This window comes from Chrysemys picta, chromosome 14 (genome assembly GCF_011386835.1).
Source record: "Chrysemys picta bellii isolate R12L10 chromosome 14, ASM1138683v2, whole genome shotgun sequence".
Lineage (NCBI taxonomy): Eukaryota > Metazoa > Chordata > Testudines > Emydidae > Chrysemys > Chrysemys picta.
In genome coordinates, this window is record NC_088804.1 from 3,889,453 (window position 1) to 3,902,975 (window position 13,523).

At 55.8% G+C, this 13,523-nt stretch overlaps 1 protein-coding gene across 1 annotated transcript in view; it reads left to right on the forward strand.

The window, feature by feature from the left end:
- The window catches only part of LOC101930973 (heterogeneous nuclear ribonucleoprotein C-like), a 41,681-nt gene that overhangs the window by 22,414 nt on the left and 5,744 nt on the right, over positions 1–13,523 (forward strand). The window contains exons 3-4 of the mRNA XM_005309801.4: positions 11,408–11,458; positions 13,355–13,503. Coding sequence (XP_005309858.3) covers positions 11,408–11,458; positions 13,355–13,503 — 200 coding nt within the window. The remainder of the gene's footprint in view (positions 1–11,407; positions 11,459–13,354; positions 13,504–13,523) is intronic.

Sequence of the window (13,523 nt, forward strand, 5' to 3'; positions counted from 1 at the left end):
CCCGCTGGTGCTGGGGGAGGGAGGCCGGGTGGTGCCGCGCAGGCCAGTGTGGGGGGTTGGTGGGGCTGGCCGGCTTCCTACCTGGCTCCAACTGGCATGGTCCTGCAGCTCCTAGGGGGAGGGGTGGCCAGGGAGGCTCCCGGTACAAGCGCCAGCTCCACAGCTCCCGTTGGCTGGGAACCACAGCCAATGGGAGCTGTGGGGGTGGAGCTTGCGGGCACAGGCAGCTTGCGGAGTCCCGGCTCCTCGGCCTAGGAGCTGCAGGGACATGCTGGTGAGAACCAGGGAGCCCCTTCCCCAAGGTAAGCGCCGCCCCGCAGCCTGGTGCATGTGGCCCTGATGGACCATACGATTAGGTCTGTGTCTCCAGTTCCGTCGGTACAAACCTCTTGGCACTGACAACCACCGGTACCGACGCCATCCACGCCACGGATCTCCGTGTCCGACGCAGTGCCAGGGCTCCGCTGCCCTGTTCTCCCAGAGCATTGGACTCAATGACATCTCCATGCCATGCACCGCCTTTCTCCACATCACAGTCAGATAGTGAGCAAGGGCACTTGGGTTCCACCGCTCGTTCTGCCCTCCATAGGGGCCCAATTTCATCAGGGACACCAGATGTACTGCCCGCTCAACTCTCAACCTCCATGGTTTGGGCAGCCATAGTACCAGCCACCAGCCCCCTTCCTCAAGGGCCGTTCTGGGACTCCTGGCAGGCCCAGAGGCAACAAGCCTCCCAGACCCCTCGTGTGGTGTACCAGCAGGCAAGGAGGAACCCTCCTTCAGCTGTGACGTCAAAGGTTGGGAACCTCCTGGGCACCTGGGGGAGGAAGTTGAGGCTGAAGCAGAAAGGGAAGACACCCTTCAAGCTGGTCTCTCGTTGTCCTCACCTGACGAGGTGGTGATGCCCCCTCTGCCATCCATGGTGGATGATTTTAAGTCATTCCAGGACTTAGCTCAGAGAGTGGCAGAAGCCCTGCAAATACAGCTGCACCAAGTGACTGAGTCTCACCACAAACTGGTGGCCATTCTACACTCTTCCACCTCTGTCAGAGTGGCCCTCCCAGCTGAGAGGCGCTCCTGGCTCCTGCCAGAGTTATGTGGCAGACCCCTGTGTCCGTCCCACTGACATGCAAGCGAGCAGACAAAAAGTATTATGTGCTGGCGATGGGCACGGAATTTCTATTCTCCCACCTGCCTCCCAATTCCATCATTGTGGATGCAGTTAATTCTAGGAGCTCCAGACCGCATTAGATGCGGCACACGTGGCGGCACGTTCAAGTTCCGCGGCCGTGATTATGACAAGGGCCTCATGACTGCAGTTGTCTGCTTCCCTAAAAAGGTCCAGCCCACGGTGGAGGCCCTTCCCTTTGAGGGAATGAAGCTGTTCACTGAAAAGACAGATGTTCCTTTCACACATTGAAGGATTCTTGGGTGACCCTTTGTTCCCTAGGGATACATGCCGGCCCACAAGAGAAAATACAGCCTTCAGCCGCTGTTTAAGTCCCGGTCATCGCAGTACGTGCCTCAGTGCTCATCACAGGGATCTTATGAGCCACAGAGAAAGAAATCAAGGTTCACCAAGCGAAAGCAATCGGGACCACAGCTGTCTTCATCTCACCCCTCAACCTCCAAGTGGCAGTTTTGACGGGTTGGTCGAGGCGAACATTCCTCACCACCTTACGCTGGGAAACCCCACTCCTCCTTTTGGAGACCGCCTTGCCCCATTCCTCAGCATCTGGGAACGGGTAACCTCTGACAAGTGGGTGCTGGAGATCATCCAGAATAGATATGCCATCTACTTCTCCTCCCTTCCCCATCCTGCTTCAGGGACCCTTCTCATGAGAGTTGGCTACGTCAAGCGGTAAACCATCTCCTCGGTCTCTCCTCGTTGATAGTGCTATCCAGCCCCCAAATCTCGGCCAGGCATTGCCTTCAGCTTCTGGGGCACATGACCGTGGGCACATCTGGTATTGCTCATGCCAGACTACACATGAGATGCCTTCAAGCATGGTTGGGTTTGATTTACAGGCTGAACAGAGACAACGTGGCAAGCTTCTATCTATGCCCACCAGGGTCATGCAATCCTTAGACTGAGAAATGTGTGTACGGGAATCCCGTTTGCTCAGTCTTCCAGATCCCTTCTCCTGACCACCGACGCATCCTTCATAGGATGGGGAGCACATGTTCGTGGTCATACAATACAGGGCAAATGGTCTGTTGCGGAGACAGGCCTCCGTGTCAACCTGCTCAAGCTCAGAGCAGTCAGAAATGTGCGCGCTCCCTTCCTCCTGCTGGTCAGGGAAACGCACACAGAGGTCGTGACGGACAACCTGGCCCTTACGTATTACGTGAACTGGCAGGGAGGTGCCAGGTCTCATTCCCTGTGTGTACAAGCACTGAGCTGTGGAACCAGTGCATCTCCCATAACGTCTTAATAGCGGTGACCCTACCGTCCCCGAGTCCCCGGGCGATGCTCTGGGACTGCTCCAGACGAAGCCAGCCAGGACTCTGGGGGAGCCTCCTCTGAGCAGACTGTCGCCAGGGCAAGAAGCTTCCACAGCTTCGACCTTCCTGGGTCTGACCTCGGAGCATTCAGCATCCCCTTCCACACCGTGTGCTTCCCGCAGCGCGTCCGGCCAGGCGGGGCTCCTGGGGAAGCCAGAGAGCCCTGCCCCCCAACTCTGCAGTCAGACGTGACTCTCAGCCAGTCGGTAAAACAGAAGGTTTATTAGTCAACAGGAACACAGTGTAGAACAGAGTTTGCTATCACAGAAATCACTGATTTTTTTCAGCCAAGTCCATCTTGAGGGGAAGGGAGCCCAGAGCTGGGGGAGGGGAGCCCAGAGCCAGGGCTCTGGCTCTCCCCCTGAGTCACAAGCCAGCCAAGACTGACCCACTTCCAGCTGCCTGTCCCCTGCCCGTTGCACCTCCTTCAGCCTTTGACTCGCTTCCTGGGCCAAGAGTCATCTGGTCGCATCCCCCTCCTGGGTCTCAGGTTACGAAGGGGCGGCCACAGCATCCGTGCAGGCAGCTGGAGCAGCCCCCACAAAAGTCACACCCCCTTATTCCCACCACCTAGACATTGGTGCGATACACAGGGAAACTGAGGCACAGACAGCATTCATGCAAAACAGTAAGACTCACATAGGCTCACATACAACATAACAAGGGAAGATCCCCACTTTGTCAGACCTACCTACTGGGAATACACAACACAACGGCCGACAGTCTCAGCCGCAAATTCCCACGTGACCATGAATGGGAGATAGCGATTCTACATGACATATTCCAACAATAGGGGATGCCAGTAATAGACTTGTTTGCTGCTCACCAGAAAAAGAAATGTCCACAGTACTGCTCCAGGGTGGGGATCGAACGACACTCCATGGTAGATGCTCTCCTTCCTTGGGACAAAGGCCTTCTTTACGCCTTCCCCCGTTCCCACTATTACTGAAAGTCCTGTTGAAGATAAAAATGGAAAAAGCAAAGATCATTCTGATTGTCCCGATCTGGCCCAGGCAGACGCGGTATCCTTACCTGGCGCAGCTGGGATGATGTCTGCTGATGACTCTACCTCCTATCGCAGAATGAGGGTCACACCCTCCTCCCCAATCTGCAGATCCTGCAACTCAAAGCATGGCTCCTTCATGGTTCCGACACACAGAAACATCTTGCTCTGAGGAGGAACAGGAGGTGCCGTTACACAGTAGAAAGGGCACTACTTGTCATACCTACCTTCAGAAATGGAAGAGGTGCCAGCCCAAGGGGTCACCCCTAATTCAGCCACCCTAGCGGTGGTCCTAGACCACCTGTTAAGCTTAAAGAAATCACATCTCTGTATTAGCTCGCTGAAGGTTCATTTAGCATCAGTTGCAACCTTCTACCAGCAGGTAGAAGGCTACTCAATCCTCTCCCACCCAACTATAAAGAGGTATAGCAAACCTCTTCCCACAACCCAGGCCCCCACTCCCTAACAGCACCTCAACCTAATGTGAAAAGAACTGACTAGACCGCCATTTGAGACATGGCCTGTTGTTCACTAACTCAGAAAGCGTTCCTCATTGCCATCGCTTCGGCCAGGATAGGGGAAATACGAGCTTGGATGGCGCATCCCCTTTTTACTGTGTTCTTCCCTGGCAAAGTCACACTCAGACCCCATCCGAAGTTCACCCCTAAAGTGACTTCTGCATTTCACATGAATCAACTTATGCAGCTTCCAACGTTTTATCCCAAACCTCCTGAGGACAACAGGGAAGCCATCCTCCATATGCTCGACGTGGAAAAAGCTTTGGCCTTCTATTTGGACAGAACAAAGACCTTTAGAAAATCTCTGAAACTCTTCCTCTCCGTTGCAGATAGATCGAAGGGTGTAGTGATCTCAGCTCAGCGGCTCTCCAAGTGGGTCTCTGGCTGTATTAAACTCTGCTACCAACTGTGTGGGGTAACACCCCCATCTTCAATATGCACATATTCCATGAGGTCAATCTCTTCGTCAATCACCTTCTCCAAGGTCCCCCTGTCACCCACCTAGCTGCTCTGCAGATCTCTATCTGTGCATACCTTTGCATGGCACTATGGGGGATTCGGCTACAGACGCGCAATTCGGTGCCACAGGACTGTCGTCTATATCAGACTTGACTCGGAAGTCCCATCCTCCAGTGGTGGATACTGCTCGGGAGTCACCTACATTGGAGCACTTATAGGAACATTACTTGACGAAGAAGATACTCACCTTGTGCCCTAACAATGATTCTTTGAGATGTGTCCCCCTGTGGATGCTCCACGACCCACCCTCCTCCCCTCTACTTCAGTTCCCTCTGGTTGACTGTGCGGTCAAGAAGGAACGGAGGAGGGAAATGCCCGCGCAGGCTGGCAAGCCTTGTGGTGAGTGAGGTAATGCACGTGCGGGACAGATTATTGAAATTCTCCGATCGGCAGTGTGGGGCGCACACATTCCTACAGTGGAGCACCATAGGGGAGACACATCTCAAAGAACCATTGTTACTGCACGAGGGTGAGTAACTTCTTCTTGCTAATGGGGAAAACACAGTCTGAACAGATCAGCTCAGATTTGGTTCTGTGGTTTATTGAACTGAATAATGAGTCAACAGAAATATTCACTCCTGTGAATGTTTTGCCTGGTTGCAGCCAGCTGTTGCGTGGTGGTTGGTGGAGGAGTGGAACATGTTCTCTCCCCACTCTTATTCTCCTGATGATGTGTCCCCTGTGTTACCAGATTTGCCCGTGACTTTGGGGTTCGCTTATTTATTGGGGGGGGGGGGTTCTGTAATTGTCAATGTACTGCTTGTGTCACTTGTGTCCTCACAGGGAGCTCTATTCCTGCAAGTCCCCCTCCCCGTGGAGCTCTCCTGCAGGACCTAGGTTCCCCAGGGCTGGGTTCTTCCGGCCCCAGGATCAGACGAACACACACATGAACAGAGCGCGTCTGAGAAGACTGAGTTAATCAGCACTCCCAAGCTGACCCCCTAGATGTCCCTGGACTCAGCAGGTTGGGTCGAGCTGCACCTCTAAGCTGTCACCCTCATCTGCCATGGGCACCGCCCCAGAGTACAGCCCGCCTGAGCAGGCTGGGTCAAGCAGCACTTCCACGCTGTCACCCTCATATGTCATATTTAGCACGGCCCTGTCCTCACATTCACGTTACAATGGTTCTGGTCGTAACCCACTTGATGAGCAAACCCCACAGGGTTTTGGGGCGCTGCAGGGATCTTTAGCTTAGGGTACGTCTTCACTTACCCGAGGGTCCGGCGGCAGGCAATCGATGTTCTGGGATCGATTTATCGTGTCTGGTTAAGACGCGATAAATCGATCCCGGATCGATCCCGGAAGTGCTCGCCGTCGACGCCGGTACTCCAGCTCAGCGAGAGGAGTATGCGGCATCGACGGGGGAGCCTCCCTGCCGCGTCTGGACCCACGGTAAGTTCGGACTAAGGTACTTCGAATTCAGCTACGTTATTAACGTAAATTTGCGTACCTTAGTCCGAAGTGGGGACTTAGTGGGGACCAGGCCTTAGATACGAGGAGTGTTGCTGCAGAGCGAATGAGGAAACCAAAAAACCCCATGAAGGCGGACGGGGGCGGAGAAGCAACCAGCTTAACCATCAGAGTTATTTATTGCCAGGTACTAACCAGAGGGGAGCCGAACAAACAAGACCGTTATAATTTATAATCAAATTTAAGCTGGATTTAATAAGTCAGGTTTAGAAAACTATAACTGATCACACAAGTCAGGGTCAGAAGGCTATGCCTAGAGAGAGAGAGAGCTGGGTTTTCACCACTCCACGAAGCTTGAATCGATCGGGGGTCCCAGGTGGTGGTGGTAGCTGAGGGTCTGGAGTGCTGGAGACAGGCAGAGCCCCCAGCATGATCAGTCAGGAGAAGATGAAGTCCCAGTGGAACAGATGCAGATTTTGGATCCAGGCATCAGAACACTTACTTGAGCAGGGTAGGGGTTTTTGTAAGGAAAGAACAATGGTTCAAGCGAGATCTGTTTATGGGTAAACTGATGGCTCAAGGGAGGATACCAAAGTTGTTTTGTTCAGGCTAGACCATAGGAACTGATCATTCCTGGCTATGGGTGGTGTTCCTTCCAGGGAGCTCACAATGCAATTAGGCAGCTTCAGTATTTTGGATACCAATAAAGGGTTTATTACTAGAATTGGTCTGATAACTACTGAGCTGGGTGTGTTCAGGCATGGGTTCATTAACATCTGGTGCAGAGATCCCCCATCATGCACTGCTTCCCTGGTCCCAGAGTTCCGGGCGGTTCTTGCCTTGAAGTCTCCATTCTGTATGGTAATGGAGATGCCTCCCTGTCCCACCTCCGATGCAAATGAGGCGAGGGGAGTTGCCTTAATCTGTCACCCTTGTCCGGAGGGGTTTAGGGGTGTCTCCCATGGCCTTTTCATTGCTTTTTGTAAGTCTTTCTTCTGATCGGCTTTGGTTCAAGCAAAGGCTGGGGAAGGGGATGATCTTTCGTGAGTCAGACAGGCTGGATACTGCAGCCCAACCAGGTTCCTGGTTCCCCAAGAACACAGAGCTGATAGGTAACACCTATGCCCAGCCAGAAGCCTCCTGCATTCTCACTTCTGGTCCCCCAAACTTTTACACCATGGTGTCCCCTCTCATCCTTTGCCCTTCATCAGCCCCTTCTAGCCAAGGATCTCCAAAGCACTTTCCAAACATGAATGAACTAAAACTCAAAACCATTTTTCTGGGTGAGGTGAGGATCATTATCCCTGTTATACAGAGGGGGAAACGGAGGCAACGAGATGGGAACTGACTCCTCTAAAATCATACAGTGGCGCTGTGGGAGAACCGAATTCAGATGTCCTGATTCCCAGCTCTGTGTCTCCATCACAAGCCCTTCCTTCGGCTCCGATGTTTCTGCTGATGTAATAGAAACACTGGACCGCAGGAAACTTGCTGTGGACTTCTGCAGCCTTCCCCCGCCCCGGCACCTCGCAGAGCGGGGACACTCCACAGCGAAGCTTCACATTAGTATTCATCCCACAGCTGCTGACTCTGCCAAACTACAGCATCTGTTATTACATCCTTCATGCAGCCCCCAAACTTCTGGTTCATGGTGCATGATTTATCACAGGCATGCTGGCTTCTCGCCTTGGTGATGCTCTCTGACAGATTGCTTCTTAATTTGGAGCTGAAAGACCAGATAGTGTGTGCACAAAACCCGAAACCATGAAATTTAACATCAGAAACCTGTAACTGCAGATTCCCAGATAACGGGTCCTGCTCAGACTGCTCGAAGGGGGCTCCTCTCTGTCTAAACTCCCTGCTGAGCCACAGACACGCTCAGTAATAGACTTCCTGGAGGGGTCTAAATGCCCTGAGAATCCAGAGTGAGCCTCAGTGGCAGTGTCCCACACAGCCAGAGACACCCCTTCGGTGCCCGTCTCCCCCAGAAGGCCTTTCCTGTCCCATTTGTACTGAAAAATTCCTGGGTTTGACAAAAGCCATAATTCCATTTATATTGATTTCCCCCGCCAAATTTTGGAAGTGCGGGAACACAGATCCAGCTCCCCGCTCCAGAAGGAGAGATGAGTGTCCCGGGTGACCTCGCCGCCATCTCCCCTTTCTGACTGGGGAGCTGGATCAGTGCTGGTATACGTCGTGTCGTCCGTTTTGCGCCTACCATACCAGCTTTACAGATCGCATGGAGAGTCGTGACAGGAGGCTGGGCACGAACTGCTGAGCCGCCCTCTGTCACGCCAGCTCCTATTAAGGGAAGTAAATCGGAGCTGGCTAGAGAAACCTGTTCCTGAAACAGCTCCCAGCCTGATTAGTCTGGGGCTCCAGAAAAGCTTGGGGGGACAGACACAAGAGGGGAAGCCAGGAGGATGGGAGCTCTTCTCTCCTGGCTCCAGAGGCTGGGAAGTCCTTCAGCCTGAAGCCCCCATGCTGTATATGGTGGGAAGGTGGTGGGATTGCACCGGTGGTTGCTGAACTTGAGGGTCTGTGGGAGGTTTTTGGAGCAGAGCAAGGGGGGCCCTTCTATGCCCTGTTACACGTGGGGGCTTGTCCAGGATCCTGAGCCAACGCGAGAGTTTGGTGGCCCAGAGATGGAAGAGCCCCTGCAGTGGCTGGTAAAGCAGCAGGAGGAGATGCAGAAGGCTATGCAAAGCTTGAAGCAATCCCCCCAGGTGGAGAGGCAGGATTTGCTTACCTGGCAGGCCGAGCAGCAGAAAAGCCTGCAGGAGCAGGCCAGCGTACAACAGAAGCTCCTGCAGAGGATGGCATCTGGGCACAGGACTATGGAAAATAGCCCCCGCGGATGACCCAGATGCGTTCCTCCACACTTTCAAGCGGGTAGCCATGGGGGCTGGATGGGATAGGGCACGCCTGCTAGATAGGGAAGCCCAAGTGGCTTAAATGCTCCTGAGTGAGGAGCAGGCCAGGAAATACGATGTGGTAAAGCCGGCTGTCCTGCATTGGGTGGGACTGTCCTCTGAGAAATACCGCCAGAAGTTACGGTCAGCAAGGGGGTGTGTGGGCGGTCCTGGGCGTTTGCCCAAAGGTTGATGGACTGGGCCACCCGCTGGCTGAGACCCAGCACCTAAAGTGTGGGGAGGATTATGGACGTGTTGGTCCTAGAACGGTTCCTACAGGGTCTCCCCGACAGCATACGAGTATGGGTTACGGGGCCATGAAGCTGACTGAGGAGTATGCGCAGGCCAATTTCCCCAGGAAAGAGGGACGACCCTATAAAGACTTGGAGTCTGGGAGAAAGCCCAGAGAGGAAAAGGGAAGGCACCCAAGGAGCTCCCCCTGGGGCCTGACCATTTAAGAACATACGAACGTCCGTACTGGGTCTGACCAAAGGTCCATCCAGCCCAGTATCCTGTCCTCTGACAGTGGCCAATGCCAGGTGCCCCAGAGGGAGTGAACCTAACAGGTAATGATCAAGTGATCTCTCTCCTGCCATCCATCTCCACCCTCTGATAGAGGCTAGGGACATAACAAGGGGGACAGCCTGTACTTGGAGTGTGGCTGTGCTGAGTTTTGCAGCTGGGCTAACGCTGGAGGGCAGGGGAAAGGGCAGAGATTGTCCATCGTTCCGGTGATGGTGGGGAGGAAACCCCAGAGGGGCCTGGTAGATACGGTCTCTGCTTGGTTTCTTATCCAGAGAGGGCTGGTAAAGCCACACTGGATGGTTCCCGGAGCCAAGATGAACCTTGAATGTGTCCAGGGGGATGAGAGACAGTCCCTGTGTCCCAGGTGCCCCTTGAGGTCTGGGGCAGATTCCAGTGGAGACGGGTCGGGGTAGTGGAGGGGCTGCCTTATCCACTGGTGTTGGTCATGGACTGGGACCCATTCCCAGGAGGGAAAGGAGGTGGTGGGAGGAAGACTACGGTGGGGAAAAGGGGAGGTCCCCCGAAGAAGGAGGTGGAACCACCTAAACCACAAAGCTCCAGTCCCCTCAGGAAATTGCAGTGAAAAGCCCTAGACAACAGAGCCCGAGTCGGGAAGGAAGTGAGGAAGGAGGGATGGGGGAGACATCCCGCCCAAGACCCTTAGCAGAGGAGAAAGGCCCACCGGAGCTCTCTACAAGGCGACCCCCAGGAGAAGAGACCCAGGTCCCTGCTTGTGGGTTTGAGAAACCTGAGGCCCTGGGTGTCCAGGGGGAAGTAGGGACCAAACCCTGAACCCTTGCCGGAAGGGAAGGGGAAAAGGATGGGGAACACACTCGGGGGTGTGAATGGTGTGAGGACCTGTGGGTTGCAGTGGACCTATGGGGGTATCCACCTCCCACACAGTGTAATTTCTGCGGGTGGGGGGGGTAAATGAATCCCACAAGGAGGACCCCGGGAGGTCACCCGAAGGTAGAAGGAGATCTCCCCTGGAGTGCCCAATCCGGTAGAGGGGATGGGGAAGGACGAACCTGGCAGTTAGATAAGGGGGGGCGGGGTGTGACAAGGTGCTGGGTACGAACTGCTGAGCCAGCCCTGTGCCACACCAGTTCCAGTTAAGGGAGGTAAATCGGAGCTGGCTAGAGAAACCTGTGCCTGAAACAGCTCCCAGCCTGATTAGCCTGGGGCTCCCGAAAGGCCAGACAGAAGAGGGGAAGCTCCTCTCCTGGCTGCAGAGGCTGGGAAGTCCTTCGGCCTGAAGCCCCCAGGCTGTATATGGTGAGAAGGTGGTGGGATTGCACCCTGTAAATAAACTGCACTGGTGACTGCTGAAGCTGAGGCTCTGGGAGTGGTTTTTGGAGCAGAGGCAGGACCAAGGGGGGGCCCTGCTGTGCCCTCTTACAAGAGTTGTCAGCGTTGAAAGCAAATAAAAGTTGGGCAGCTGCTTTTCATGCTGAAGTGGGTTGAAAAGGGAAAGTGGTAGCTGACTGTTTCAGAACATGAGGGGTTTTCTGACAGCTTCCAAAACCAAAAGCAGCAGAAGAGAGCGATCCGTACCCCGATATTTATCCAGCAAACGGCAATGTTCAGTTCTTGCACCAGTTACCCCCATTCTTTGTCATTTTTATAATAAAAACTAATAAATTTCCAGGAAATTTTAAATAAAACACACACCCACCAAAGGCCTTATAACCCAGCCAGCCCCTCCGGACTGTTCCTCCTAGCTAATCCAGAGACACCCACAATTGCAAATATCACAGTGGCCTGCAGATGCTGCTCGCTGCTGATCCCTCCCCATGATCTAGAGATGCCCCCTACTCCACATGGTAATCCCCACGCTGTGTAAGCAGAGAAATCTCACCAACTACGCATTGCTGCATCCTCCTGGGAGTTCCCAGGCCCCATGGCTGAGTGGCATTGCTGGGATGGGGGCATGGGGGAGGCACAGCTACCATCATGCTCACCACTGCGAGTGACTCGTTCTCACCTCCCTTGCTATCTTCTCTCTCCTTCTGCAGCAGTAACTGTGACCTGGACTATGAGCTCTACAGAGACGATTTCCCTTACAGGTGAGCGATGTCTGGCCCCTGGGCACTGCCAGCTCTTCCCCCTGTGGTGTTTCGAGGGGGAAGGCTGATGAGGTGCTGTGATTGAATTCCTTTCCCCCTGTATCCCAGCTCTGAGTGGCCAAGTTTCATCTACCTCAGGGTACGTCTCCGGTGCAGAGGAAGAGCTGATTGCCGCATGGGCTAGGCATGCCCGTGCCAGCGTTAAGCTAGCTAGTGTGGATAACAGTAGTAGTGTAGACGTGGCAGCTCAGATTAATAACCTGAGCACAAACCTCCAGGGGAGCCAGGCTGCGCCCATGCTGCCACTTGGTCACTATTGCTGCCCGTGCTAGCTAGAGGGAAGTAGCCTGGGCGTGCCTGGCCGCTGCAGTGACACCGTCACGTGCCGTAGACGCGACGTGTCAGCCGGTGCCTGTCCGCTGCAGTGACACCGTCACGTGCCGTAGACGCGACGTGTCAGCCGGTGCCTGTCCGCTGCAGTGACGCCGTCACGTGCCGTAGACGCGACGTGTCAGCCGGTGCCTGGCCGCTGCAGTGACGCCGTCACGTGCCGTAGACGCGACGTGTCAGCCGGTGCCCGGCCGCTGCAGCGACACCGTCACGTGCCGTAGACGCGACGTGTCAGCCGGTGCCCGTCCGCTGCAATGACGCCGTCACGTGCCGTAGACGCGACGTGTCAGCCGGTGCCCGTCCGCTGCAGCGACGCCGTCACGTGCCGTAGACGCGACGTGTCAGCCGGTGCCCGTCCGCTGCAGCGACGCCGTCACGTGCCGTAGACGCGACGTGTCAGCCGGTGCCCGTCCGCTGCAGCGACGCCGTCACGTGCCGTAGACGCGACGTGTCAGCCGGTGCCCGGCCGCTGCAGCGACGCCGTCACGTGCCGTAGACGCGACGTGTCAGCCGGTGCCCGTCCGCTGCAGCGACGCCGTCGCGGGCCGTAGACGCGACGTGTCAGCCGGTGCCCGGCCGCTGCAGCGACGCCGTCACATGCCATAGACGTGACGTGTCAGCCGGTGCCTGGGAGCGGCGCCAGGGCCCTGGGGGAGTAGGCGCTCTGCCGCCGGGAGCTGGGCTGGCACCCGCTGCCCCAGGAGCCTTGCAGTCAGGCTCTGTTCCGAGCTGTGCTGATTTGCACCGGCTGAGGATCTGGCCCCGATCTCATCATTAAGCCTTTATCTAATAGCAGCCGCTTAGCAGAGAGAGTCCCTGGGGATTAATGTTTTCTCCGTCTCTGCTGCACGACTCCTGGTAACGCTCAGGAGGGTAAAGAGCAGGGGGCTGCCCCTTCAAAGGAGCTGAAATCCCCCGGTGGTGCCAGGCGGTTTGGCGACTAGCCTGGGGGCACCACATTTCACCCATCCCCGAGCCACAAGGGCAGCTTGCCAGGACCCCTGCGCGGCACCGCATTGCCCTTGCCTGCAGCAGCGCTCATCGGTAATAGAGCAGGACGTCATGTCCCAGGGGCCGTGCGCTGTCTGGATCCCAGGGGCTGCTGTGGGCTGTAGTGTCCACTGGCTGCCCCGTGCATTCCTGCGCCGCTCCAGCTGGGCTTCCTTCATTCGGGGCTCAGCATGTGGAGACATGTGCCTCTAGGCCCCCCACTCACTGACCGCCCAGGGGAGGGAGGAATTGAGCAGGGTGTCCCGACTGCCCCTGAGAGCACGCGCTGGCCTGAGGCGGGAGGGCTTATGCCAGACCACGGGCCCCTGCTCCCCTCTGTCGCATGCTGCAGCCCGTTCTTGAGCAGGCCTCCCTGCCCCCAGCTCCTGCTCCCTGTTGGCATGAGAGGGCTCCATCCTCCCCGCTCGTCCTGCAGACCCCTTCGTCCCCCGAGGACAGTGCAGTGCCTGTGACACTGCGCAGGGGATCATGCTAGGGGCTGTCTCCCCCTTGCAGGGTGTACGAGTACCAGAAGATCCCGCCCCTTATTAATCGCATTCCGGTCAAGACCAGACGAGCCCACGTGGGAGCAGGGGGCAAGAGCAGCCTGATCCCCCACCCGGGGCCGCGAGGCAGCAGCAACGCACCGTTGGGTCGGACAAAGCGTAAGCATTCCGGCTCGCGG